Here is a 27231-nt window from a genome sequence, read left to right as displayed (position 1 = left end):
ATGTGGCTTTTTTAAATTTATTTTTTCACTTTTATTTAACCAGGTAGGCAAGTTGAGAACAAGTTCTCATTTACAATTGCGACCTGGCCAAGATAAAGCAAAGCCGTTTGACACATACAACAACACAACAACACACATGGAGTAAAACAAACAGACAGTCAATAATATAGTAGAAAAATAGTAGAAAAATAAGTCTATATACAAAGTGAGCAAATGAGGTGAGATAAGGGAGGTAAAGGCAAAAAAGGCCATGGTGGCGAAGTAAATACAATATAGCAAGTAAAACACTGGAATGGTAGATTTGCTGTGGAAGAAAGTGCAAAGTAGAAATAGAAATAATGGGGTGCAAAGGAGCAAAATAAGGGGAGGAATTGGCTTTGGGGGTGACCAGAGAGATATACCTGCTGGAGCGCGTGCTACAGGTAGGTGCTGCTATGGTGACCAGCGAGCTGAGATAAGGGGGAACTTTACCTAGCAGGGTCTTGTAGATGACCTGGAGCCAGTGGGTTTGGCGACGAGTATGAAGCGAGGGCCAGCCAACGAGAGCGTACAGGTCGCAGTGGTGGCAAGTATATGGGGCTTTGGTGACAAAACGGATGGCACTGTGATAGACTGCATCCAATTTATTGAGTAGGGTATTGGAGGCTATTTTGTAAATGACATTGCCGAAGTCGAGGATCAGTAGGATGGTCAGTTTTACGAGGGAATGTTTGGCAGCATGAGTGAAGGATGCTGTGTTGTGAAATAGGAAGCCAATTCTAGATTTAACTTTGGATTGGAGATGTTTGATGTGAGTCTGGAAGGAGAGTTTACAGTCTAACCAGACACCTAGGTATTTGTAGTTGTCCACATATTCTAAGTCAGAACCGTCCAGAGTAGTGATGCTGAACGGGCGGGCAGGTGCAGGCAGCGATCGGTTGAAGAGCATGCATTTAGTTTTACTTGTATTTAAGAGCAGTTGGAGGCCACGGAAGGAGAGTTGTATGGCATTAAAGCTCATCTGGAGGGTAGTTAACACAGTGTCCAAAGAAGGGCCAGAAGTATACAGAATGGTGTCATCTGTGTAGAGGTGGATCAGAGAATCACCAGCAGCAAGAGCGACATCATTGATGTATACAGAGAAAAGAGTCGGCCCAAGAATTGAACCATGTGGCACCCCCATAGAGACTGCCAGAGGCCCGGACAACAGGCCCTCCGATTTGATACACTGAACTCTATCAGAGAAGTAGTTGGTGAACCAGGCGAGGCAATCATTTGAGAAACCAAGGCTATTGAGTCTGCCGATTATGATTTTAACCTTTAATTAACTAGGAAAAGCCCATTGAGAAAGCCTAAAGCCAAGTCTCTTTTTCAAGGGAGACCTGGCCAAGAAGGCAGCAACAATCAAAACAAAACAGAATTAAAACAATACAATACAATTCAAAACATGATCCAGCCAAAAAAAAGCATTTATACTCCTCTGTAACAGTCTCTCCCATTAAACATGTAAATTCATTCAGTGGCATTAACATATCTAGATGAAGCATGGCTTGTAGACTATTCCATACCTCTGGTGCACAAGATGAGAAGGCAGTCTTGCCTAATACTGTAAATGTCCTGGGGACTTTAAGTAGCAACCACCTAGCAGACCAGGTATGGTAACTGCTGGTGGTGGAGACCAGACTGCAGAGGTAAAGAGGGAGTTTACCCAAAAGGACTTTGTAGATGAACACATACAAATGTAGCTTTCTGCCCATATAAAGTGAAGTTCAACCTACCATTTGGTACAATGTGCAATGGTGGGTGAGTGACTTGGCATTTGTAATAAAGCACAAGGATGCATGATTAACAGAGTCCCAGTCTCTGTAAAACAGAGGAGGCTGCATGATAAACAGAGTCCCAGTCTCTGTAAGACAGAGGAGGCTGCATGCATATACAACAAGTCACCATAATCAATTACAGAGAGAAAATTGGCCTGAACAAGCTTCTTTCAAGCCATAAGCAGGAAGCTTATTACAAAAATAAAAACCCAATTTCAATTTAGGCTTCCTCATATGAATTTTAAAGGAAAACTTGTCATCCAACCATATACCTAGGTATTTGTAGGATGACACTTTTTCAATGGATAAGCCACCAGATGTGACAATGCTAACCTTCTCTTTCTGAGTGCGAGCTCTAAAGGTCTTGAATTTTGTTTTTTGTACATTCAAGACCAGTTTGAGACCATAAAGGGAGGCTTGCGGTGACTGAAAAGCAGTATGGAGCTCTTCAACAGCCTGAACCAGAGGAGGAGCACATGAATATATGACTGTATCATCTGCATACAGATACAACTTTGCTGTTTTCATCCCATGTCCCAAATCATTAATACAAATTGAGAACAACACAGGAGCTAAAATGGAACCCTGGGGCACACCTCTATTCATCTCAAGAAAGCTAGACTTGTGATTGTCAGCGTATACACATTGTGTTCTGTCAGAAAGAAAGTTCCTAAACCAATTTACTGCCCCTTCACTGAGACCAATGTTACTGAGTCTAGCTAGCAACAATTCATGGTCAACTGAATCAAATGCCTTTGATAAATCAACAAACAGAGCAGCACAATGTTGCTTTTATCAAGTACATTTATGATGTCATTTACCACTGCCATAGCTGCAGTTGTGGTGCTGTGCACCGATCTAAAGACTGAACCCTGCTCAGTATGTTCTTTTCAATTAAGGCATTTTTAAACTGTGAGCTCTCTAGTGATTCATACAGTTTGGCCAGGATAGTGAGTTCACTAGGGATTCATAGACTTTGGCCAGGATAGGGAGTTCACTAGGGATTCATAGACTTTGACCAGGATAGGGAGTTCACTAGGGATTCATAGACTTTGGCCAGGATAGGGAGTTCACTAGGGATTCATAGACTTTGGCCAGGATAGGGAGTTCACTAGGGATTTATAGACTTTGACGAGGATAGGGAGTTTGGAAATAGGACCATAGTTATTAGCGTTTGAGGGATCTCCACCCTTTAGCAGTGAGAGGACATAAGCTGATTTCCAAATGCTGTGTATGGAATTGGTCAAGAGACTCAAGTTGGAAATGTGAGCCACAGGTTCAGTAATAATACCAGCTGCTATCTTTAAGAGGTAGGGGTCCAGGTTGTCTGGACCTGCAGACTTTTTAGTGTCTATTGCCTTTAGTGCTTTATAGACCTCAGCATAAGAAATAGGCTCAAAGTTAAAATGGTTCACATGAGGGCCTATATCATAGTTTACTGTAACAGAGCTTACATTAGAGGCCTGGGCCCCACCATTATCAAAAACTGAACCAGCAGATATGAAGTGCTTGTTAAAAACCCCTACAATATTTGCATTATCTTTCACTTCATTAGAATCCATCATTAGAACCTGACACTGATTTAATTAACTTCCAGAACTTGGTAGGGTTGTTTAGGTTCTCTGTGACTGTGTTTAGATATACATCTGATTTGGACTTCCTGATCAATCCTGTACATTTGTTTTTAGCACTCTGAAGGAGGGCTAGTCAACAGGAGCATGTGTATGTCTAACTTGAGCCCAAGAGAAGTTATCTGAAAAACAGGGATTGTCCCTTCCACTGATTCTAAATTCCTTAACATGGGCATGCTTATCACAAATGGACACACATTTCATATAAAAATAGTCCCAGGCAGTGTAAACATCAGGAATCAGACTTACTCAGTCAATATTATGGTACAGATCATGTAAGAACGCTTGCTCATCAAAATGTTTATAGCGGGGTTTGGCTTTGGTCATTTTTGTATATCTAACACAAGCAATTGCATAGTGATCACTGACATCATTACAGAAAATCCCAGTCAATATGTATTTGTGAGGGGTATTCGGAACGTCCAATACTGTCATGCCCTGATCTGTTTCACCTGTCTTAGTGATTGTATCCACCCACCTCCAGGTGTCACCTGTTTTCCCCATTAGTCCCCGGTGTATTTATCCCTGTGTTTCCTGTCTCTCTGTGCCAGTTTGTCTTGTTTTGCCAAGTCAACCAGGGGTTTTCCTAGCTCCTATTTTTCCCCAGTCTCTGGTTTTTATCCTAGCCCTCCTGGTTTTTGACCCTTGCCTGTCCTGCCGCCAAATCCGCCTGCCTATCCCCGTGTACTGTGTGGACTCAGACCTCATCATTGAACCCCTGCCTGTCCTGACTTCGAGCCTGCTTATCGCCTGGTACTGTCTGGACTCTGATCTGGTTTTGGAACTCTCGCCTGTCCCCGACCTGCCTTTTTCCTACCCCTTTTGTTGTAATAAATATCATCGCTCAACCATCTGCCTCCTGTGTCTGCATTTGGGTCTCTCCTTGTGTCCTTATAAACAGTGTTGATTTGTTTGGTGTTCTGGGTTTTAGTCTTGTAGGCGCATTAATTAATTGTGCGAGTTTCAGAGAGTCACACAGTTATTTAAAAGAGTCCGATACAGATGTAAGCATGTTCAAGTCTTCTGAAAGAATGAATTCAGTCATTTCGCTTGTGCAGGACATCAGAAAGAGTTGTTCGTCTCCCAAGGGCGGTCTGTAGCGGCTGACTACAGTGATGTGGGAGTCCATATATACGTTCACTTTAACTGCAAGCAATTCAAAATGTTAGGCTTTGGTAATTGAGAATTTCAGAGGTGTTAAACTTGGATTTCACATCAATTGCAACCCCTCCTTTACTCATCCAATCCATTCTGAAAACCGTGTACCCATCAATAGAAATCAAGTTATTTGACACATTTCTTTAGCCAAGTTTCTGATTAAAATCATTGTCTGCATTTGTCTTATTGGCCCATATTCTATTTTTGAAAATGTATTTCTGACATGTAAGAGGCCAAAAACTGCTCTGTTTTTAAAATCACAGGGAGTCAGTAGAGATTGCATGGTATCTACCGGCCCAAGGTTTGGTCGCATTACAAGAGATCAACAATAAAAGCATAACAATATCTCTCAGTTGCCCAATTTGTGAGGACTTGGCGGAGCCAGCACCATTGTCAATAAAACTAGTCTTTTTACACAGAAAAAAAGTAGTTCAGGAGTTTGAGATTTTGGAAGTATGCCATCAAGTGTAGATCCACTTGCATTTGAGAATGGTACAAATACAGCTGCAGAGAGAGACCAAGTTCCTGGTGGTATTGACATGATGGTCTCGTCGGAGTGTTTGCAAATTGTAGGGCATAAAGCAACGAATTCACTCACCCATTGAACATTTAGCCTATTTAATCCAGGATGGCATTGAGGAAAGAGCAGTAACAGATACATAATTCCGGTTTTTAGAGGTCTTTCAGCACAGGTGTGCAACAACCAGGAGAAGTTGTGTAGAACAACGTAAACATTATTCTATATTCATGGTTAAACTCATCAGTATCCTGTGATGACATAGGAGTATTGAACTGGCTTCGGTTTTATGTGGATTATTTTGTTTTATGCTAATCCTTAATCTTGTTGACTCAGTGATGGGGGTTTATACAGTATTAGAAAAAAAGTTTTTCGAAAGGGTTCTTCAGCTGTCTCCAAAGGAGAACCCTTTTTGGTTCCAGGTAAAACTATTTTTGGTTCCAGGTAGAACTATTTTGGGTTCCATATAGAACCCTCTGTGGAAAGGGTTCTACATGGAACCAAAATGCTTCTACTTGGAGCCAACAAAGGTTCTACTTCTCCAATGGGGACAGCCGAAGAACCCTTTTAGATGATTTTTTTATAAGACTGTAGTGAAGATGAGGCTAATACAGGGAAAAACAAGTCATTCCCGTGATGGACAGTGAGAGAGAGACTAATATTCATTACCCCCCCATCTCAGCTAAAGTGGCTGTAGATTAGAACTACAGTGCCTTGCAAAAGTATTCATCTCCCTTGGTGTTTTTCCTATTTCGTTGCATTACAACCTGTAATTTCAATAGATTTTTACTTGGATTTCATGTAATGGACATACACAAAATAGTCAAAATTGGTGAAGTGAAATGAAAAGAATAACTTTTTTTTAAATTCTAAAAAATTCAAAATTAAAAAGTGGTGCGTGCATATGTATTCAGCCCTTTGCTAGGAAGCCCATAAATAAGATTTGGTGCAACCAATTACCTTCAGAAGTCACATAATTAGTTAAATAAAGTCCACCTGTGTGCAATCTAAGTGTCACATGATCTGTCACATGATCTCAGTATACATACACCTGTTCTGAAAGGCCCCAGAGTCTGCAACACCACTAAGCAAGGGGCATCACCAAGCAAGCGGCACCATGAACACCAAGGAGATCTCCAATCAAGTCAGGGACAAAGTTGTGGAGAAGTACAGATCAGGGTTGGGTTATAAAAAAATATCTGAAACTTTGAACATCCCAGGGAGCACCATTAAATCCATTATTAAAAAATGGAAAGAATATGGCACCACAACAAACCTGCCAAGAGAGGGCCACCCACCAAAACTCACAGAGTTTGCCAAAATGGAATGTAGGAGACTCCCCAAACATGTGGAAGAAGGTACTCTGGTCAGATGAGACTACAATTGAGCTTTTTTGCCATCAAGGAAAACGCTATGTCTGGCGCAAACCCAACACCTCTCATCACCCCGTGAATACCATCCCCACAGTGAAGTATGGTGGTGGCAGCATCAGGCTGTGAGGATGTTTTTCATCGACAGGGACTGGGAAACTGGTCAGAATTAAAGGAATGATGGATGGCGCTAAATACAGGGAAATTCTTGAGGAAAACCTGTTCAGTCTTCCAGAGATTTGAAACTGGGACACCTTGACACCTTCCAGCAGGACAATGACCCAAAGCATACTGCTAAAGCAACACTCGAGTGGTTTAAGGGGAAACATTTACATGTCTTGGAATGGCCTAGTCAAAGCCCAGACCTCAATCCAACTGAGAATCTGTGGTATGACTTAAAGATTGCTGTACACCAGCAGAACCCATCCAACTTGAAGGAGCTGGAGCAGTTTTGCCTTGAAGAATGGGCAGAAATCCCAGTGGCTAGATGGATGTGCCAAGCTTATAGAGACATACCCTAAGAGACTTGCAGCTGTAATTGCTGCAAAAGGTGGCTCTACAAAGTATTGACTTTTGGGGGGGTGTATAGTTATCCACGATCAAGTTTTCAGTTTTTTTGTCTTGTTTCTTGTGTTTCACCAAAAAAATTATTTTGCATCTTCAAAGTGGTAGGCATGTTGTGTAAATCAAATGATACAAACCCCCCAAAAATCCATTTTAATTCCAGGTTGTAACAAACCTAATAGCAAACAAAATAGCAAAAATGCCAAGGGCGGTGAATACTTTCGCAAGCCACTGTATGTTAATTCCACTGCCATTCCAACTCGCCCATTAGATGAGAACGTGTTTGGATCAGTACACACTAATGCAAGCAGACACACACACACAGACACACACAGACACACAACACACACACACACACACACACACACACACACACACACACACACACGCACTGCTGTGTAGGAAAATTCTCAGTAACAAAAGAGTGATCAAATTAAGATCCTACATCTGTAAAAAAAAATAAAAAAAAAAATAATAAGGTTTACATTAATTCTCTCTCTTTCTCTGTCTATCTGCTTTCAGTCCTCAAGGACCAGAGGGTTTTAAGTGGCAGTGTGGCACACAAAGCCATGCCAGCCTCATCTGTTCCTCTCAGACTTTCACCCAAAATAGGCACATCTTTCCTTTGAAACGGTTGAAACCAGTATTTTAGTATTTTTCTGCATCTTGCAACAACAACAAAGTCTGCATTTTGCATTAGGATTTAAAATGAATGAGCCTTATTTTCGCCTATGCAAGATGGTAGAGAGTGGTCGTGCAACTTCAACAGATTATATTGCATTTGTGTGTATGTGTGAACTAAATATCTCACCAATCCAGAGCCACACTCACACATGAATGAATACAACACTCAAATGAATACCTTTCTCCTTCAAAACCACAGAGGGAGAGAGAGAGCCATTGAAGTTTATTATAATGATGTAATAAGTGGTTCCTGTGTGTGTGTGTGTGTGTGTGTGTGTGTGTGTGTGTGTGTGTGTGTGTGTGTGTGTGTGTGTGTGTGTGTGTGTGTGTGTGTGTGTGTGTGTGTGTGTGTGTGTCATTGCTTTCCTTCCTTTTTAGCAGAACATCATTAGCTTGGAGCTCAGCTACTAAACCCACACAGACCTTTAACCAATTTAACCATCCCTAAAAATGTAACACAGAGCATCCTGACCTGGGGTATATTTTGGAAGATGTAGGACTATTCATCATTTTCCAACCTGTCTGCTCCTTTTCCCAGGACACAGACCCACAGAGACTAACATTAGGAGATAAGGTTCTGGTAAAATGATTTAATCTGTCATCACCCCGAGAATACCGTAGGATCAATGTCACCTCGCTCCCTCTATTCCTATCTCTTTTTGTATTTTCACTCCTTTTCTACCTCTGTATCAGCTCTCTCCTTGCAACTCCCAGTCTTTTCTCGCTCTGTCTGTATCAGCTCTCTCCCTGCAACTCCCAGTATTTTTACTCTCTGTCTGTATCAGCTCTCTCCCTGCAACTTCCAGTCTTTTCTCCCTCTGTCTGTATGAGCTCTCTCCCTGCAACTCCCAGTATTTTCATTCTCTGTCTGTATCAGCTCTCTCCCTGCAACTCACAGTATTTTCATTCTCTGTCTGTATCAGCTCTCTCCCTGCAACTCACAGTATTTTCATTCTCTGTAAAACAGAGGAGGCTGCATGATAAACAGAGTCCCAGTCTCTGTAAGACAGAGGAGGCTGCATGCATATACAACAAGTCACCATAATCAATTACAGAGAGAAAATTGGCCTGAACAAGCTTCTTTCAAGCCATAAGCAGGAAGCTTATTACAAAAATAAAAACCCAATTTCAATTTAGGCTTCCTCATATGAATTTTAAAGGAAAACTTGTCATCCAACCATATACCTAGGTATTTGTAGGATGACACTTTTTCAATGGATAAGCCACCAGATGTGACAATGCTAACCTTCTCTTTCTGAGTGCGAGCTCTAAAGGTCTTGAATTTTGTTTTTTGTACATTCAAGACCAGTTTGAGACCATAAAGGGAGGCTTGCGGTGACTGAAAAGCAGTATGGAGCTCTTCAACAGCCTGAACCAGAGGAGGAGCACATGAATATATGACTGTATCATCTGCATACAGATACAACTTTGCTGTTTTCATCCCATGTCCCAAATCATTAATACAAATTGAGAACAACACAGGAGCTAAAATGGAACCCTGGGGCACACCTCTATTCATCTCAAGAAAGCTAGACTTGTGATTGTCAGCGTATACACATTGTGTTCTGTCAGAAAGAAAGTTCCTAAACCAATTTACTGCCCCTTCACTGAGACCAATGTTACTGAGTCTAGCTAGCAACAATTCATGGTCAACTGAATCAAATGCCTTTGATAAATCAACAAACAGAGCAGCACAATGTTGCTTTTATCAAGTACATTTATGATGTCATTTACCACTGCCATAGCTGCAGTTGTGGTGCTGTGCCCCGATCTAAAGACTGAACCCTGCTCAGTATGTTCTTTTCAATTAAGGCATTTTTAAACTGTGAGCTCTCTAGTGATTCATACAGTTTGGCCAGGATAGTGAGTTCACTAGGGATTCATACACTTTGACCAGGATAGGGAGTTCACTAGGGATTCATACACTTTGGCCAGGATAGGGAGTTCACTAGGGATTCATAGACTTTGACCAGGATAGGGAGTTCACTAGGGATTCATAGACTTTGGCCAGGATAGGGAGTTCACTAGGGATTTATAGACTTTGACGAGGATAGGGAGTTTGGAAATAGGACCATAGTTATTAGCGTTTGAGGGATCTCCACCCTTTAGCAGTGAGAGGACATAAGCTGATTTCCAAATGCTGTGTATGGAATTGGTCAAGAGACTCAAGTTGGAAATGTGAGCCACAGGTTCAGTAATAATACCAGCTGCTATCTTTAAGAGGTAGGGGTCCAGGTTGTCTGGACCTGCAGACTTTTTAGTGTCTATTGCCTTTAGTGCTTTATAGACCTCAGCATAAGAAACAGGCTCAAAGTTAAAATGGTTCACATGAGGGCCTATATCATAGTTTACTGTAACAGAGCTTACATTAGAGGCCTGGGCCCCACCATTATCAAAAACTGAACCAGCAGATATGAAGTGCTTGTTAAAAACCCCTACAATATTTGCATTATCCTTCACTTCATTAGAATCCATCATTAGAACCTGACACTGATTTAATTAACTTCCAGAACTTGGTAGGGTTGTTTAGGTTCTCTGTGATTGTGTTTAGATATACATCTGATTTGGACTTCCTGATCAATCCTGTACATTTGTTTTTAGCACTCTGAAGGAGGGCTAGTCAACAGGAGCATGTGTATGTCTAACTTGAGCCCAAGAGAAGTTATCTGAAAAACAGGGATTGTCCCTTCCACTGATTCTAAATTCCTTAACATGGGCATGCTTATCACAAATGGACACACATTTCATATACAAATAGTCCCAGGCAGTGTAAACATCAGGAATCAGACTTACTCAGTCAATATTATGGTACAGATCATGTAAGAACGCTTGCTCATCAAAATGTTTATAGCGGGGTTTGGCTTTGGTCATTTTTGTATATCTAACACAAGCAATTGCATAGTGATCACTGACATCATTACAGAAAATCCCAGTCAATATGTATTTGTGAGGGGTATTCGGAACGTCCAATACTGTCATGCCCTGATCTGTTTCACCTGTCTTAGTGATTGTATCCACCCACCTCCAGGTGTCACCTGTTTTCCCCATTAGTCCCCGGTGTATTTATCCCTGTGTTTCCTGTCTCTCTGTGCCAGTTTGTCTTGTTTTGCCAAGTCAACCAGGGGTTTTCCTAGCTCCTATTTTTCCCCAGTCTCTGGTTTTTATCCTAGCCCTCCTGGTTTTTGACCCTTGCCTGTCCTGCCGCCAAATCCGCCTGCCTATCCCCGTGTACTGTGTGGACTCAGACCTCATCATTGAACCCCTGCCTGTCCTGACTTCGAGCCTGCTTATCGCCTGGTACTGTCTGGACTCTGATCTGGTTTTGGAACTCTCGCCTGTCCCCGACCTGCCTTTTTCCTACCCCTTTTGTTGTAATAAATATCATCGCTCAACCATCTGCCTCCTGTGTCTGCATTTGGGTCTCTCCTTGTGTCCTTATAAACAGTGTTGATTTGTTTGGTGTTCTGGGTTTTAGTCTTGTAGGCGCATTAATTAATTGTGCGAGTTTCAGAGTCACACAGTTATTTAAAAGAGTCCGATACAGATGTAAGCATGTTCAAGTCTTCTGAAAGAATGAATTCAGTCATTTCGCTTGTGCAGGACATCAGAAAGAGTTGTTCGTCTCCCAAGGGCGGTCTGTAGCGGCTGACTACAGTGATGTGGGAGTCCATATATACGTTCACTTTAACTGCAAGCAATTCAAAATGTTAGGCTTTGGTAATTGAGAATTTCAGAGGTGTTAAACTTGGATTTCACATCAATTGCAACCCCTCCTTTACTCATCCAATCCATTCTGAAAACCGTGTACCCATCAATAGAAATCAAGTTATTTGACACATTTCTTTAGCCAAGTTTCTGATTAAAATCATTGTCTGCATTTGTCTTATTGGCCCATATTCTATTTTTGAAAATGTATTTCTGACATGTAAGAGGCCAAAAACTGCTCTGTTTTTAAAATCACAGGGAGTCAGTAGAGATTGCATGGTATCTACCGGCCCAAGGTTTGGTCGCATTACAAGAGATCAACAATAAAAGCATAACAATATCTCTCAGTTGCCCAATTTGTGAGGACTTGGCGGAGCCAGCACCATTGTCAATAAAACTTGTCTTTTTACACAGAAAAAAGTAGTTCAGGAGTTTGAGATTTTGGAAGTATGCCATCAAGTGTAGATCCACTTGCATTTGAGAATGGTACAAATACAGCTGCAGAGAGAGACCAAGTTCCTGGTGGTATTGACATGATGGTCTCGTCGGAGTGTTTGCAAATTGTAGGGCATAAAGCAACGAATTCACTCACCCATTGAACATTTAGCCTATTTAATCCAGGATGGCATTGAGGAAAGAGCAGTAACAGATACATAATTCCGGTTTTTAGAGGTCTTTCAGCACAGGTGTGCAACAACCAGGAGAAGTTGTGTAGAACAACGTAAACATTATTCTATATTCATGGTTAAACTCATCAGTATCCTGTGATGACATAGGAGTATTGAACTGGCTTCGGTTTTATGTGGATTATTTTGTTTTATGCTAATCCTTAATCTTGTTGACTCAGTGATGGGGGTTTATACAGTATTAGAAAAAAGTTTTTCGAAAGGGTTCTTCAGCTGTCTCCAAAGGAGAACCCTTTTTGGTTCCAGGTAAAACTATTTTTGGTTCCAGGTAGAACTATTTTGGGTTCCATATAGAACCCTCTGTGGAAAGGGTTCTACATGGAACCAAAATGCTTCTACTTGGAGCCAACAAAGGTTCTACTTCTCCAATGGGGACAGCCGAAGAACCCTTTTAGATGATTTTTTTATAAGACTGTAGTGAAGATGAGGCTAATACAGGGAAAAACAAGTCATTCCCGTGATGGACAGTGAGAGAGAGACTAATATTCATTACCCCCCCATCTCAGCTAAAGTGGCTGTAGATTAGAACTACAGTGCCTTGCAAAAGTATTCATCTCCCTTGGTGTTTTTCCTATTTCGTTGCATTACAACCTGTAATTTCAATAGATTTTTACTTGGATTTCATGTAATGGACATACACAAAATAGTCAAAATTGGTGAAGTGAAATGAAAAGAATAACTTTTTTTTAAATTCTAAAAAATTCAAAATTAAAAAGTGGTGCGTGCATATGTATTCACCCCTTTGCTAGGAAGCCCATAAATAAGATTTGGTGCAACCAATTACCTTCAGAAGTCACATAATTAGTTAAATAAAGTCCACCTGTGTGCAATCTAAGTGTCACATGATCTGTCACATGATCTCAGTATACATACACCTGTTCTGAAAGGCCCCAGAGTCTGCAACACCACTAAGCAAGGGGCATCACCAAGCAAGCGGCACCATGAACACCAAGGAGATCTCCAATCAAGTCAGGGACAAAGTTGTGGAGAAGTACAGATCAGGGTTGGGTTATAAAAAAACATAAAATGGGTTATAAAAAAATATTCCCAGTATTTGATCCGTTTTTATGTCTTCTTAGCTCAATAACGAGGCTGAAATATATTTAATTTCCAATAGTCAATCGTAAACGCTAGGGCAATAACAGAACAATATGGTTCATTTCCCACTCCCAGAGTTATTACCAAATGATTCGATTTTTCTTTGCCCAGGGGCCAAAAGCAATTCTGAAAGGAGGCAGTTTTTTCTCTCACTGCAAACAGCCATAGTTCTGTGTGGGCAGATATATATTGGATGAAAACACTTGGGGTAGAGTAATGTGATAAAACAGAACAATATAATGAAGAAATATAAATGAAAGGGAAATGTGTGGGAGGGGGATCTCACAACCAATAAATGAAATGGCAATTTGTGGGTGATCTCACAACTTGCCTTATTAAAACATTACAAACAGTTGATTTCAAGTCCCCTCAAAGTTGAATTAGGATAGATTTCTTGCATTTGTAACTATTGTTGGCATTCATTACAGAAATGGCTGAAAGTACAGCATGCAGTATATGATATGATAGGTTATACAGTAGATTAATGATGTCAAAAGATTGTTGGCTTGTCATCAGCACTTCTTTCAGTCCAACAATCAAATACAAAACAAGAATTGTAGATACTGTATGTCGAGTCATGCTATGGTTGCATATAGTTTCCTTGTCATGCTTGAAAGTGCGTAGAGAACCTTTGGGCACCCAAGGGAAACAAGGGTAGTGGATCTGATACTGAAGGTAACCCGAAACCAAGGAGGGATTTACTCAAAGCAATGGTGCCACCTACTGGTTATTCTGGAGAAGAGTATAGTATGTCTGCTCAACAGTATAGCCTTTATCAGCCACACTTAATAGGCTGACTGTTGTCTGGAACCGGACCCAGAACTTAGTAGGGGGTCTCAAAAACAAATATTACAAATAATGTATGATAATTTATGCTTTGGATGCGTAGAGTTTATTTGTCATGCTTAAAAGTGCATAGATAACCTTTAGGTTTCCCAAGGGTTACCAACAATGATGTATATAAACCTGCCTCACCACTGCATCTCTGTTCTCCTCTCTCCCGCAGACCTGATACTGAAGGTAACCCTGAACCAAAGATGGATTTACTCATCCAATGTGAGTACATGTTGTTTGAGGTACAGTTGGTCAATACAGATACAGTACTATAGCAGGTGTTTACATACACCTTAGCCAAATACATTTAAACTCAGTTTTCACAATTCCTGACATTTTATCATAGCAAAAATGTCCTGTCTTAAGTCAGTTAGGATCACCACTTTATTTTAAGAATATGAAATGTCAGAATAATAGTAGAGAGGATGATTTATTTCAGCTTTTATTTCTTTCATCACATTCCCAGTGGGTCAGAAGTTAACATACACTCAATTAGTATTTGGTAGCATTGCCTTTAAATTGTTTAACGTGGATCAAACGTTTCAGGTAGCCTTCTACAAGCTTCCCACAATAAGTTGGGTGAGTTTTGGCCCATTCCTCCTGACAGAGCTGGTGTAACTGAGTCAGGTTTGTAGGCCTCCTTGCTCGCACACACTTTTTCAGTTCTGCCCACAAATGTTCTATAGGATTGAGGTTAGGGCTTTGTGATGGCCACTCCAATACCTTGACTTTGTTGTCCTTAAGCCATTTTGCCACAACTTTGGAAGTATGCTTGGGGTCATTGCCCATTTGGAAGACCCATTTGCGACCAAGCTTTAACTTCCTGACTGATGTCTTGAGATGTTGCTTCAATATATCCACATAATTTTCTTTCCTCATGATGCCATCTATTTTGTGAAGTGCACCAGTCCCTCCTGCAGCAAAGCACCCCCACAACATGATGCTGCCACCCCCGTGCTTCACGTTGGGATGGTTTTCTTCGGCTTGCAAGCCTCCCCCTTTTTCCTCTAAATATATAACGATGGTCATTATGGCCAAACAGTTCTATTTTTGTTTCATCAGACCAGAGGACATTTCTCCAAAAAAGTATGATCTTTGACCCAATGTGCAGTTGCAAACCGTAGTCTGGCTTTTTTATGGTGGTTTTGGAGCAGGTCCTTTGCTGTTGTTCTCGGATTGATTTGCACTTTTCGCACCAAAGTATGTTCATCTCTAGGAGACAGAACGCGTTTCCTTCCTGAGCTGTATGACGGCTGCGTTGTCCCATGGTGTTTATACTTGCGTACTATTGTTTGTACAGATGAACGTGGTACCCTCAGGCATTTGGAAATTGCACCACCCTTTGGAGAGCTTTGCGGTTGTGGGCGGTGCAGTTGCCGTACCAGGCGGTGATACAGCCCAACAGGATGCTGTGAATTGTGCATCTGTAAAAGTTTTAGTGTTTTAGGTGTTAAGCCAAATTTCCTCCTGAGGTTGAAGAGGCACTGTTGCGCCTTCTCCACCACACTGTCTGTGTGGGTGGACCATTTTAGGGAAACGGAGTGATGTGTCAGTGACGTGAACGCTGAGGAACTTGAAGCTTTCCACCTTCTCCACTGTGGTCCCATCGATGTGGATAGGGGGGTGCTCCCTCTGCTGTTTCCTGAAGTCCACGATAATCTCCTTAGTTTTGTTGACGTTGAGTGAGAGGTTATTTTCCTGGCACCACACTCCCAGAGCCTTCACCTCTTCCCTGTAGGCTGTCTCATCTGGCTACAGTCTCCCCAAGAGAGGTCAGGAAGAATTCATGTCTTTGTATCCCAACTCTACCAGATAATGTGGTCATTTAACAGATGTTTTTATCCAATCTGACTTACAGAACTGTCAACATTGACAGTTAGTGATACATATGAGCTGATATTGTGCTGGAAAGGACAGGATCAATAATGTATCTGTCTAATTCAGGGGTTTTCCACCTGTGGTAAGAGGAACCACTGGTGGTCCGTGGGGTACTGCAGTTGGTCCACAATTATGATACATTTTTGAAAACATTGGAGAACATTTGGGACTAATTTTCCATTACTTTTCACAATGCAAATTGTTTAACAAACATCCATCTGTAGTAATAGGCCTTTCATTTGTGGCATTTACTCAGATTTTCAGGCAATGGACTGAGCACACATCTGGTCAACCTCTCCAAGCTGATGGAAAGCTTTCCTCCAAGGTCTGTTCAGTACTACTGCCAGAAATGGAAAGAATGATGAAAAGTGTTTTTCTCTTGAACATCGTACTTCTGTTTAATGGTAGGAAATAACGCATGGGTTCACCTCCCCCTGTGTTTACAATAAAAGACTGAGGGAGCGGATAGTGGATTTCTGGCCTCCTTAGGTTAAAGACAACCTCAGCAGTGTGTAGCCCAAGGAAGCTAAGGACACAGTCACCAACATCCTGAAAGGTGTGTCCTCTGATTGGTAACCGCTTTTCCCATCTCCTTCATTTTCTCACTTTAGTTCCCACCTTTATATAACCATTTTATTTGAATGCCATTGTACAGAACACAGAGGGCAGGTGAGTAGACACCAGATGGAGGCTGGTGGGAGGAGCTATAGGAGGACAGGCTCATTGTAATGGCTGGAATGGAATCAATGTAACGGAATCAAACACATTGTTTCCATGTGTTTGATGTGTTTCATACCGTTCCATTGATTCCATTCCAGCCATTACAATGAGCCTGTCCTCCTATAGCTCCTCCCACCAGCCTCCCGAGTGGCAAGAGTGTGGAGTCTTGGAGTGTAGTTTCCTCTCAGTTTCCTCGTCATCATCAGTTCCACGTCATCAGGTTGTTGGGTATGGACAAGAGTCTTTTCACGTGCCTTGAGAATCACAGTGAGGCTGTAGTCAAGCTTAACGTCCAGTACAGGAAGAACAGGTGGGTTGTTCTCCCTAACAAAATCTGGTCAACTATTTCATCAAATATATATAAATATATATCTATTTTTAAACATCATATCTCCTTTTCTATGCACTCAAAGGTTGCTGTTTTCATCCATCACACCCTATGTTTTTAAACTAATTTCTTGGTGTCCCACCCTGTAAGATCATGTCCCTGAGTAACACTGATGTACGGAGGCAGGCTGGAGTGTGGCTCATAGCGGACGGCCGACGCCATGCTAACCCTGCCCTCCCAGGGCTCTGTCCAGAGGGAGCTGGGGCTGATCCATCCGGGAGACCTGGCCTGGGTCCAGGCAGCTCTCTCTCTCTTTTCTCTTTGTCTTTCTCTCTCTCTCTCTCTCTCTCTTTCTCTTAGTAAACAGCATAGTGGGTCAATTTCCGCAACAACTAAGAGCGATTAGTTAGTGTAGTAATACCTCTACATGTATCAGTATTAATCACAAAACGGGGCACCACGGGGCATTTTTTACCAAAACGGTAGTGGAACAGAAAGAAATGGATGTTGAATCAGTGACCAGATTACTGCATACATTCTTCAAGACGGATATGATGTTCTGATACACAGTACACACAATCTCTATCATTGCTGTGAATCTATGTAAATCAGACAAATTATTTTAAAATGTATTATTTTGTGTATTTCATTTGACTTTCATTGAAGCTCTCACCTTCAGTAGCAGGCTGACTAAGCCGTGCATCAGAGCAGCTTCCATTTGGTCGCTGATTCCCCCCTTGTCAACCGTCTCCAGGACAGGAACCGGCCAGACAGCTGCAGCATGCAGACACAGGTCCAATAACATACTGTACAAAGGTTCAACAACACAGTTACACAATACACAGGTCAAACAAATCACACTTAAAGGTAGAGCGAAATGCCATTGCCACTAGCAGCACAGCAGATATTGAGATGAACGAGATCTGTTACAGTGTGGTAGCCAGGATACCAAAACAGCAGAGAAGTTTAGCCTCGTGCTTCTAACCACGCTCCTGTTCTACTAGGCTGGTTGCAGGGCCAGTGACATTGGGGTCATTGCTCCCTACAGACAGCAGCTGAAGCCCATCTTAGGCCTGCTAACTGGGCAAGCCTTCAGCACTGTGGAGGTCACCGCTGTAGAGAAGTACAACAGCGTCATCACCATTTCCCTCAACAGGAGTCAAACGGAAGGCAACGTGAGTGGACCATAAACCTTAGATGTCTCTTGAGATATGAACCTTTAATTGGCAGAATGCATAACTTTTGGATGGATGGAGAAATACAGTGATGAATGGATTCTGTAGTTTGCAGATAAGCTGGTTGATATGTTGTAGAGGTGCTGTGATATGTCAGTGTTGTATAGAGATCAGTATTTTACAGGTTTAAAAAGTGTGTAAAGTTGTTGTATGACATCTGAGGTAGAACAATGTCTTTCCTCTGCTCACCATCTGGAAATCAGCCTTCAGACTGATCAAGCAATGGATCAATTTCAAAATATTGATTACTTTAAAAAGTATTTGAAATAGTTGAAAGTATGCTACAGTATTTTTGGAGATGAGTGTTTTACAAAGCCATTGCATCTATGGGTTGGTATGTTTTCTTCTTGTTTTAACTATGGGTTGGCATGTTTATTGTTTTAACTATGGGTTGGTATGTTTTGTTGTTTTAAAGATTTCTATTACAACAGAATGTGACCATTCCAAAGTTGAAGTACAGGTACCATTAACACTGAATCTGCACAATCATTAAGGCTATGTAGCAATACTCTGCAGCAAAACAAATTAATGAATTACTCAAACTTTGCTCAGACCTTTCCTCACACAGACCTCTGTTAGATTAAGATTGGTAATTAGTCATGTTTTTGAGACAGTACTGACTGTCAAGCGTTTAGTTTTTATATGTGAATAAATCATTTTTGGTATTATTGTACATGTCTATTTTCCTGTTTGTCAGTAAAATCCCAGACTGTTGAAATACAGTCCTCAATATATGTATTTGAACAACGAAGCTAAAATTTGAATTCTGACTTCAAGTTTGGGGATACCTAAAGTGCTTTTATTTCTTAAAGGAGAAGTCCACTTTATTATTTGAGGCAAATCTGTATTTTGGATGTAAATGGCATGTTAAAGAAGAATCCAGACACTTTTTGTTTTTTGCAATTTCACTTGGTTTTGAGCAACTTACCCCGACCAGTGATACACTTCCTCATAGTCGTTCTGAACCAAAGCTCCAAAAACATCACTTTAGAAATGGCAATGCTCTCAGTATAGTGATGCAGGTCTTTAGATGTTGTACACATGAAACTGTGTCATTCCGAACTTTATCTGCAACATTATATTCCATTTTGTACGACTTGAGTCATACTTTTTTTGTGTGTGCATAGGCGGGCTACACATAGATATCACAGCTGGAAAGGGGAAACAAAATGGAATATAACTTTGCAGATAAAGTTCGGAATGACACAATTTCATGTGTATAACATCTAAAGACCTGCATCACAATACTGAGAGTGCTTCCGTTTCTAAAAATATGTATTTGGGTGTGTGTTTTTTGTTGTTGCTTTTGTTAATGTTTTATCTAAATCCCTACACTGCAGAATGAGCATGAGAAAGTATATTGCTGGCGGGGGAAGTTTCTCAAAACAAAGTGAAATGTTTGGACCCTTCTATAACATGCCATTTAAATCCAAAATACAGATTTTGGTTTAAATAAAGTTAACTTCCTTAATGGTAAAACCGATATGTATGAAAATACCCCCAGATAAAAGGTGACATTCAGTAGTCACCTCATATTCAAAACTTGATCTCATATCCAAAATGCTGGAGTATAGAGACATTAAAAAATGTGCGTCACTGTCCAAATAGTGAAGATTGTATGCTGAATGTTGACTAACAATTTGACACAATGGAATAATCTCTCAAAACCCAAATAATCTACAGACACAGTCAAGAGTTTTTTTTATTTAATTGCTATGCTCCTGTTGTACATTTGGCTAGGTCTGAGTAAACAGTATAGTCTCTACAAAGTGAGAATCCCCTGCAGGACGGTTACCGCCTGGCCAGCGATATTGAGCCTGCCATCATCCTGTAGCTCAAGCTCCAGCTCTCCACCACGGCTAGAGCACTGATAGGCTGTCACACAGGGGGGAAATATAGTGTGTTAGTGGCAGTTCTTCAAATGATTCCATTTACATGATTATTGATTGGATTTTACTGGACTCAAGATGTACCTGTCCACCAATATCTGTAAATGTATTGTTCTGTGCAATGGAATTTGACCTCCATGTTGCAATACTGTTTAGATTACCCACCCAGCATCTTTTTCTTGCCAAGTTTCTCTGACCAGTAGCCTGCAAGGACAGTATGCGCAGAGCCTAAAAAAAAATATTAAAAAAATATATATATTTGAATTAAAGGTTCTAAAGGCCTACAGAATAAGACTGGCCAATGTCCTCTGTTCTTACCAGTCACAGGGTCCTCAGGAACCCCGAACCAGGGGAAGAAGTTTCTGGAGTAGAAGTCATAGCCAGGCTGACAGCCAGGGTCTCCGATCATGGTGACAAGCAGACACCTAACCCTCCCGCCAGTGTCTACACGGAGCAGAACTGCTGGGTCTGGCCGCAGGGACGTGAGCACTGACCTATAACCCAAGACTCACTGTTTCAATCCCTTTCAGGTTAAGTTGCCCTTCCATCCTCTCCGTTTCCCAACAGCCCAGGGATAATGAATAATGAGTGCTTTTATTATATATTTTAAAGGTACCTGTCACAACTGTCAGCAAGGCGCACCATTAGCATTTTGGTGGTGGCACAGAGGCACACTTCTTGAACTGGCTGGTCTCCCACAGCAGCCTGCACATACACATTCAGACTGTCACATCAAGTCTTATTCTTCACCATCAATTATAGAACCAGTGGTAAGAAGGACGATGCACTTACTTTAACTATGTCTTTAAATTCTTTGAGGCCCTGAGGATATTAATAAGCTTCAATTAGAACATTTAAAAAGTTACATTGATATGCAAAGGCTTTTATGCAATATTTATAATAGCATGTGCACTGAGTGCACAAAACATTAAGAACACCTGCTCTTTCCATGACAGACTGACCAGGTGAAAGCTATGACCCCTTATTGAGGTCATCTGTTAAATCCACTTCAATCAGTGTAGATGAAGGGGAGGAGACAGGTTAAAGAAGGATAAGTAAGCCTTGAGACAACTGAGACATGGATTGTGTATGTGTGCCATTCATAGTGTGAATGGGCAAGACAAAAGTTAAGTGCCTTTGAACGGGGTATGGTAGTAGGTGCCAGGTGTACCGGTTTGTGTCAAGAACTGCAGCACTGCTGGGTTTTTCACACTCAACAGTTTCCCGTGTGTATCAAGAATGGTCCACCACCCAAAGGACATCCAGCCAACTTGACACAACTGTGGGAAGCATTGGAGTCAACATGGGCCAGCATCCCTGTGGAACGCTTTCGACACCTTGTGTCCATACCCCGACGAATTGAGGCTGTTCTGAGGGCAAAAGGGGGTGCAAAAAAATACAAATATTTAACCTTTATTTAATTAAGCAAGTCAGTTAAGAACAAATTCTTATTCACAATGACGGCCTACAATATTAGGTAGGTGTTCCAAATGTTTGGTATACTCAGTGTATATAACATGCTGAACATGAATGTACCACATTGATTCCATCACCTACCACAGGAGTAGGTTTGTTCAGGGGGAAAACCATCACTATAGATTCCCCTTGTTGTCGCACATACAGCTCTCCACTCAATGTCTCAAAGATCACTGTTGAGTTGACATTTTCTGAAGGAAGGGGGGTCGTGGGATAGAAACAGTTAATTGAATTGCAGTCTATACAGAAAGTGTGTACTTGTTGCAATTAGCTTGCTTACATGTGAGATACTGTATTATAAACTGGGTGGTTCGAGCCCTGAATGCCGATTGGCTGAAAGCAGTGGTATATGAGACCGTATACCACGGGTATGACAAAACATTTATTTGTACTGTTCTAATTATGTTTGTAACCAGTTTATAATAGCAATAAGGCACCTCGTGGGTTTGTGGTATATGGCCAATATACCACGGCTAAGGGCTGTATCCAGGCACTCCGCGTTGACATACCACCCTTATTGTTTAATGTCGTCACTGTCATTCTTACTTTTTTTGTAAAACAGTACTGCAGCTGAAGCCAGGGTGGCATGGCCACACAGAGGAACCTCAGTGGTGGGGGTGAACCAACGCAAACGGAAGCGTGCTCCTTCAATACAACACATACAAGTTCCCATGTCAGTCATTTTAGGAAGTTGTGGTGAGTTGATTTACATGTTCTTTCCTCAATCCCCATCTACTCTCATTGGCAGCAGTCACCCCCTCTTAGTTAATTGCAATAAAATAGATTACCACCAGATGGCAGATTTGCAAACTTCTGCACAGAAAATTGTAAAAGTGGCATGTCTTTTTATATCGAATACATTTGTAAGTTTCAACTCTATTTCAGAATGTCCAAAAAAAGATACCTGAGCTGAAGTCATCTTTTGAATTGAGCCGTATGATGAAGGCAGTCTCTGACAGGTTCATCTCAGCAGCAATGTTCTGGTACATATCATCCTGCAATTCCTTTGGTTGAGAACAGTCAACAGTATTTTTTTGCATGATTACATTGGTAATATCCTGCTCAAAGAAATAAAGAGAACACTTAAACAACACATCCGAGATCTGAATGAAATAAATAATCTTATTAAATACTTTTTTTCTTTACATAGTTGAATGTGCTGACAACAAAATCACACAAAAATAATCAATGGAAATCTAATTTATCAACCCATGGAGGTCTGGATTTGGAGTCACACTCAAAATTAAAGTGGAAAACCACACTACAGGCTGATTCAACTTTGATGTAATGTCCTTAAAACAAGTCAAAATGAGGCTCAGTAGTGTGTGTGGCCTCCACGTGCCTGTATGATCTCCCTACAATGCCTGGGCATGCTCCTGATGAGGTGGCGGATGGTCTCCTAAGGGATCTCCTCCCAGACCTGGACTAAAGCATCCGCCAACTCCTGGACAGTCTGTGGTGCAACGTGGCGTTGGTGGATGGAGCGAGACATGATGTCCCAGATGTGCTCAATTGGATTCAGGTCTGGGGAACGGGCAGGCCAGTCCATAGCATCAATGCCTTTCTCTTGCAGGAACTGCTGACACACTCCAGTCACATGAGGTCTAGCATTGTCTTGCATTAGGAGGAACCCAGGGCCAACCGCACCAGCATATGGTCTCACAAGGGGTCTGAGGATCTCATCTCGGTACCTAATGGCAGTCAGACTACCTCTGGCGAGCACATGGAGGGCTGTGCGGCCCCCCAAAGAAATGCCACCCCACACCATGACTGACCCACCGCCAAACCGGTCATGCTGGAGGATGTTGCAGGCAGCAGAACGTTCTCCACGGCGTCTCCAGACTCTGTCACGTCTGTCACGTGCTCAGTGTGAACCTACTTTCATCTGTGAAGAGCACAGGGCGCCAGTGGCGAATTTACCAATCTTGGTGTTCTCTGGCAAATGCCAAACGTCCTGCACGGTGTTGGGCTGTAAGCACAACCCCCACCTGTGGACGTCAGGCCCTCATACCGCCCTCATGGAGTCTGTTTCTGACCGTTTGAGCAGACACATGCACATTTGTGGCCTGCTGGAGGTCATTTTGCAGGGCTCTGGCAGTGCTTCTCCTGCTCCTCCTTGCACAAAGGCGGAGGTAGCGGTCCTGCTGCTGGGTTGTTGCCCTCCTACGGCCTCCTCCACGTCTCCGGATGTACTGGCCTGTCTCCTGGTAGCGCCTCCATGCTCTGGACACTACGCTGACAGACACAGCAAACCTTCTTGCCACAGCTCGCATTGATGTGCCATCCTGGATGAGCTGCACTACCTGAGCCACTTGTGTGGGTTGTAGACTCCGTCTCATGCTACCACTAGAGTGAAAGCACCGCCAGCATTCAAAAGTGACCAAAACATCAGCCAGGAAGCATAGGAACTGAGAAGTGGTCTGTGGTTACCACCTGCAGAACCACTCCTTTATTGGGGGTGTCTTGCTAATTGCCTATAATTTCCACCTGTTGTCTATTCCATTTGCACAACAGCATGTGAAATTTGTCAATCAGTGTTGCTTCCTAAGTGGACAGTTTGATTTCACAGAAGTGTGATTGACTTGGAGTTACATTGTGTTGTTTAAGTGTTCCCTTTATTTTTTTGAGCAGTGTATTTAAGTATACCTGTGGTAAGATAACTTAAAGCAAATACTCATGTTGATTATTCAGCAATACATGAGCATATGCAATGACATGTAATCATGTATTATTTGCCTCCCAAATAGAAAAAAGTATACTTACATGTAAAAGCAGACAAACTGCTGCAGGATTTCCTTTGAATGGTAAGTTGGTAAACGCATCAACAGTGAATATTGGAATCTCCATGACTTACTAGAGTAGACCTGTGCTGATTTCACCGAGAAATGAAGAAGTTTAACAGCTGCACGCCTCTAAATAAACTTTAACCAGAGGGTGTATCATTCCAAAAGTCTAAAGTCCATTGCTTCCTCTCATTTTCTTCGTCTGCACCGACTTGATAGGGCTGGCTTGACTAGACAATCTCCCCATAGAATAGGCCCAAAATATTGCGCTTGCAGACCAGTGCAGGTGAAAAAGGTTAGTCAACTCTGGTCTAGTAGCTATCTTTATTTCATTGATGTGATAGAAACCGTAGGTAGGCATCTGCCCAGGGTAAATGTGTATTGTTTCAAAATCATTGTAAAAAGGAGACGAGGAGAGAACCCCACCTAGACTATTTTGATCAGATATAGGCAGCAGTCCAAACTAGACAGCCCTCGGTCCTAAACCCTCGAATTACGTTTTACATCGTCAAATCTGAGTATACCTTATGTCCCTTGCCAAAGCGAGTGAGACTGATGATCGGAGAGGCAACCTCCTTGGTGGAAATATTGAGCTTAAAAACGTATTAAAGGTATTAATGTACCTAGCAAGCGAACATAGCTAGCTAAAACTAACGTAACTGTCAGGTAATTTAGCTAGCTAAAGTTACAGTTACCCATAGCTGGCTGGCTAGTTTTATAGTTTGGGCATTTATTCCAATAAATGTCAGAATTCCAAAAAATATGTTTATGAAACTAGCTACGTTTTATATATATATATATATATATGTTTTTTTTAAGAAAGCTAGTTTTGTAATTTTGTCTGACATGCCGAAAATGCAGTAACGTTGATGACATTTGAGACTTCCTGGACACCAGAGTTTGACACGTGACTATAGTTTGCATTGAATTGTGGGTCATATCAACCCCACAAGTGTTACAGGTCTCTTTTTCATTAACAACAAATCAATACAGACTTAGAATTCAATACATACACTTAGAATTCTAACAGCTTTTTTGTTAGTAGAGTATTTAATTGTCTTAAAATACAGTTCAATTTATTTTTGTAGGGTAAGAATTTTTAAAAAAAATTTATTTGTAAATTTACATTTGTGAATATGAAATTTGGCCAAAGAATAATGAAATGAATTACATAAAAATGTTTCATCTTATTCCCATCGTAGGTAAAGAATCCAAGCGTACATCTCTCCACAATAGTGTTACACCTTCATAAAAGTGTTCAATTATAAATCTACTGATGTCTTGCCACAGTTCTGTACTTGCTCCCTCGAGCTAAATCGGTCGTAAAATCGATGGCTGGGGGGGATAACGTTTGTGAATTGGACCTCCAATTAAGTGGGCAATCTAACTGCATCCGGTTTCGACGGTGATAACCCGAGGGAAAGTAGCTAGAGCGACGGCTGAGGGGTTAAAAATAACGTCTGCGTTTCAAACTCAAAGTAGACAGTCCGGTTTAAAACAGCGGCGTGTTCAGTTCGATTCAACGTTTGTAGCAATGTGACGGTTTGTACTGAACGACACGTTTCCCCAAAACTGCGTTGTTCTACAACAGTTTGGTGGGTACGTTGAAGTGTGGCCTGATCAATATGGGTGTGACCATTTGAAATCACATAACTCGTGCAGCACACACCATACATCATCTCCATCTGTCCTACCATAATCACGTCGTTCTTCAAATGGTCGTTTAGTACAGTACCGTTTCCGTTTAATAAAACGTTGCACAAAGTTTTATCGAACGAAACGCACCCCAGACCGAGACGCACATTATGATTGCGTTCCAGGTTGTGTTTTTTGCAGTCGGTCTGCACAGATTACTAATCGCTGTGTATTTTATTTGCAATCTCGATGTACATCTCAGAAGATACAGTATCTGAATAATGGTTGTAATATCCATCAACATTGTTGTTATCCTACGTGCAGCGTGACTGTTCAAAAGACGGGCTAGAACACAACCACGTTGCCACACTGCCGGCTAAGATGTTATGTTATCGCGACATTACCTGCTGTGAACTGTCTGTCACCTGAGAAAAACTTAGACCCTGTGTCGATTTTAGCATGTAAATCTTGGTGCGGCAAACTCCCCAAATTTTTTTTAGATGCATGCCAGCAAAGCCTAGTTAAATAAAGTTGAAATAAAAAGCCACTACACAACACAAAATAATACATGAATTGCACTACAACGTGACAAACGTGCACACAAACTGTTAGGGCTTACATAAAGCTGTCCCAACAGCAGAGCTTTCTTTTCAGCACCATGTAGTGAATCCTTACCTCTGCTACACCCGGCTATCAGCAGAGCCTTGTCTGGCAGCAAAACTCAGCCTCATTTACTGCCTTTTAAAAAAACATAACTGATATGGCTGACTTGCTTAAAACAAATGTGGTTTCTACTGACAATGGAGATGTACAAACTATGGCATGAGGGGACAACGACCGTATAAGAGGCAATCTGTGATTTAGATTAAGACATTAATGAGCAAGCTAGGACGGACTTAGTCAAAATAACTATTTGTTCAGCACTTTTGAAATGTACAGTCATGGCCAAAAGATTTGAGAATGACACAAATATTAATTTCCTCAAAGTGTGCTGCTTCAGTCTCTTTAGATATTTTTGTCAGATGTTACTATGGAATACTGAAGTATAATTACAAGCATTTCATAAGTGTCAAAGGCTTTTATTGACAATTACATGAAGTTGATGTAAAAAGTCAATATTTGCAGTGTTGACCCTTCTTTTTCAAGACCTCTGCAATCCGCCCTGGTGTTACAGTGTAGGTTCCGTCCCTCTCTTCGCCCCAACCCGGGCTCGAACCAGGGACCCTTGCACACATCAACAA

The 27231-nt window shown here is 41.5% G+C and overlaps 1 protein-coding gene across 2 annotated transcripts; it reads right to left on the bottom strand.

Moving 5' to 3' along the window:
* Positions 1-19885: 19885 nt before the first annotated feature.
* pbld2 (Phenazine biosynthesis-like domain-containing protein 2) lies at positions 19886-25118 on the bottom strand. Of its 2 annotated transcripts, none has more exons than XM_014180119.2 (9): positions 24336-25118; positions 22477-22576; positions 22119-22217; positions 21654-21763; positions 20889-20918; positions 20713-20801; positions 20415-20590; positions 20262-20324; positions 19886-20082 (listed from the first exon to the last, which is right to left on the bottom strand). In XM_014180119.2, exons 1-9 carry the CDS (start codon positions 24417-24419, stop codon positions 19970-19972), a joined length of 864 nt encoding a protein of 287 aa, XP_014035594.1. In that variant the 5' UTR covers positions 24420-25118; the 3' UTR covers positions 19886-19969.
* Positions 25119-27231: the final 2113 nt, after the last annotated feature.

This window comes from Salmo salar, chromosome ssa28, assembly GCF_905237065.1.
Source record: "Salmo salar chromosome ssa28, Ssal_v3.1, whole genome shotgun sequence".
Lineage (NCBI taxonomy): Eukaryota > Metazoa > Chordata > Actinopteri > Salmoniformes > Salmonidae > Salmo > Salmo salar.
This window is presented reverse-complemented; position numbering and strand designations above follow the sequence as displayed.